Genomic DNA, 2,364 nt, shown 5'->3' on the forward strand with positions numbered 1-2,364 from the left:
GGTCCCTTAGAGAGCCCAGAGATAACAGCATCTTAGGAATGGTCTTAATGCGTCAATGAAAACGGAAATGCTTATTGAAGTGTAGAGCCAGTAAGAGGGAGAAACAGATTCTTTTTGGTTGTAAAATTAAAATGCAAAGTTACAGCCGCTGTAGTGAGCAATTAATCCAGCAGCTATAAGTGTTATATTACACATTTGCTGTATAAGAGATGAGGCTTCTGATCGTGTACATTACAAAATAATGTGTGATTATACCTTTAGGCGATGCTGATACATTTCCTCGAAATATTTCATCGTCTCATCGATTCCCTTGATGACATCGGGTGTCAGTTCATCGCGAGGCACCTGCTTGGTGGGCGGCATGAAGCACGAACTCCGCATGGCCCGCCCGTAGAAGGACTGCATCTGAATGATCTGGTCATCGCCACACTGCTTCCACGTCTTGCAGATGTCGATCGAGGGGTCCCATTGCATCAATGACTCGCTGAACGGCAGCCCCACCAGCTCGCAATACTTCTGCAGAATCTCCCGTGGGTTGTTCAGGAGATCGTCGGTGTCGATCACGATGGGATCCAGTTCGATCTCCTTGCGGACATACTTCCAAAAGTCGTAGACATTCTTGATGTGGTAGCCGGAATCCATGAGTTTGCAGTTCTCCAGGAGGTCGTACGTCCTCTCGTCCGCTGCCTTACCCGACAAGAGACCAAGGGACATGGAGTGGTCATAGTAGGCCTTCCGGAAGGACTGAATGGTTCTCTCTGGTGTTCTGATGAGGAACGTGTGCCGATAACCGTCGGGAAGGTAACGGCGCGTCTTCTCGTTCAAGGCAAAGCACATGTCTTTGACAAAAACATGCTTGCTTTTTGACGATTCCAACCGCGGTTTTACATTTGAGAATCTAGAACAAGGAGAGGAAGAAACAGAAAACAAACTTAGCATGATCACGATGATGCCAAATGGAAATTACGCCTATTTCAAGGTATATATGATACGACGTCTATTTTATAATCTGAAGAGATATTAGAAAGATATCGCCTGTCTTCGCCAGTTGTACAATAGCTGTGTTGTTTCGCAAAATGTAACCTTCGTACTTCTCAGAAAGATATTGAATAAAGGGCACCATCATCATAATAACGCTACTTTGTCTTCCTTACTACGTAGAAGACTTTAACGAAAGTGCGGTTCCTTTATGAGAAAATTTTGACGATGGTATAGTTTCTTACACGATCCGTTCAGTTATCACATTGGATCTGGTCTTCACCCGCATCAGCTCCGTGGCTTTGGCAAAGATGGCCTCGTTTCCCTCCAGTTCCATCGGGGCCTCTTGCCCCATCGCTTTCTGGAGCTCCTTCGAGGCGGCAAAACAGAAGACGAACGGCTCGGACCAGACTTCCATGCCCTCGATGAAACTGAGGCACTTTGTCAAAGCGGTGGAGACGGTTCGTGGGCTGCACCAGAGGAACACACGGGTGCCATTTTCCTCTCCAAACGACGACGAACAGTGGTTTCCTAGACCGTCAGCGTTCTCCGCCATTGTACTTTGCCTAGCAGAGCAGCGTCTATACTATGTTCAAAACTGTCACCCTTGTTATACCCGTCTTGTTTTCGTTAATGTTCTGGCCAAAGTCAAGGATTGGTTGAATGATTGTTAGAAGGGTTGAATGACTATTCGCTGGTGCCACATGATGTACTTCCCAAAATAAATAGACCATGTAGATCGGTTTCGGTTGTGCAGTTGGATGAGCTTAATTTCCATTCATTCACAACTTACTTTAAATCCTGTTTCACAAATCTCTTAGTCTCTATTTAAGTCCTGCGTAAAGCCCACCGCACACTACACGATTTTTCCACGATTCACTGGTCGTACGATGTAGCGACCGGAAAAGTGACGTTACAAGCCGTGCCAGTTTCCAGTCGTGCGACTGGGTCGCAATGCCAGTCGTGAAGATTTGACTTGTAGAATTTTCACGACCGGTTGTGGAACTGTCAGCCAATCACGCTACAATGGATGTACTGACGTCAGTTCAGTCTTAAGAGTAGCTATGTGGCATGATCTCATAGTATGCGGTGTCGAGTCGCGCGACTATTCGTGCAAACCGGCTTACCTCCATACAGACTATAGTCATGGGACCCGTCGGATCGTAAAGTGTGCGGTGGGCTAAAGTCTCACAAGTCATGCGTAACTTTGCGCTGATTTAAAACCACGCTTTAAGTCTTGAAGTCAGATTTAGGCCATCCCTATAGTAGTACTGTTCAATCCAAAATAGCAGCTAGTTCACCATCAGAGGACTGTTGTTCATCAATTTCATTTGTTTTATTTTATCTGGAGTGCCATGAGGGGGAATCATTTAACAAGCTGAAATA

General features: G+C 45.9%; 1 protein-coding gene across 1 annotated transcript; it reads right to left on the reverse strand.

Moving 5' to 3' along the window:
- Positions 1-249: 249 nt before the first annotated feature.
- On the reverse strand, positions 250-1,534 carry LOC139742444 (uncharacterized). Its single transcript, XM_071652983.1, has 2 exons — positions 1,224-1,534; positions 250-898 (listed from the first exon to the last, which is right to left on the reverse strand). The coding sequence occupies exons 1-2, from the start codon at positions 1,532-1,534 to the stop codon at positions 250-252; spliced, it is 960 nt and encodes a 319-aa protein (XP_071509084.1).
- Positions 1,535-2,364: the final 830 nt, after the last annotated feature.

This window comes from Diadema antillarum, unplaced genomic scaffold, assembly GCF_040938485.1.
Source record: "Diadema antillarum isolate AM-2024a unplaced genomic scaffold, OU_Dant_1.0 seq00001000_RagTag, whole genome shotgun sequence".
NCBI lineage: Eukaryota > Metazoa > Echinodermata > Echinoidea > Diadematoida > Diadematidae > Diadema > Diadema antillarum.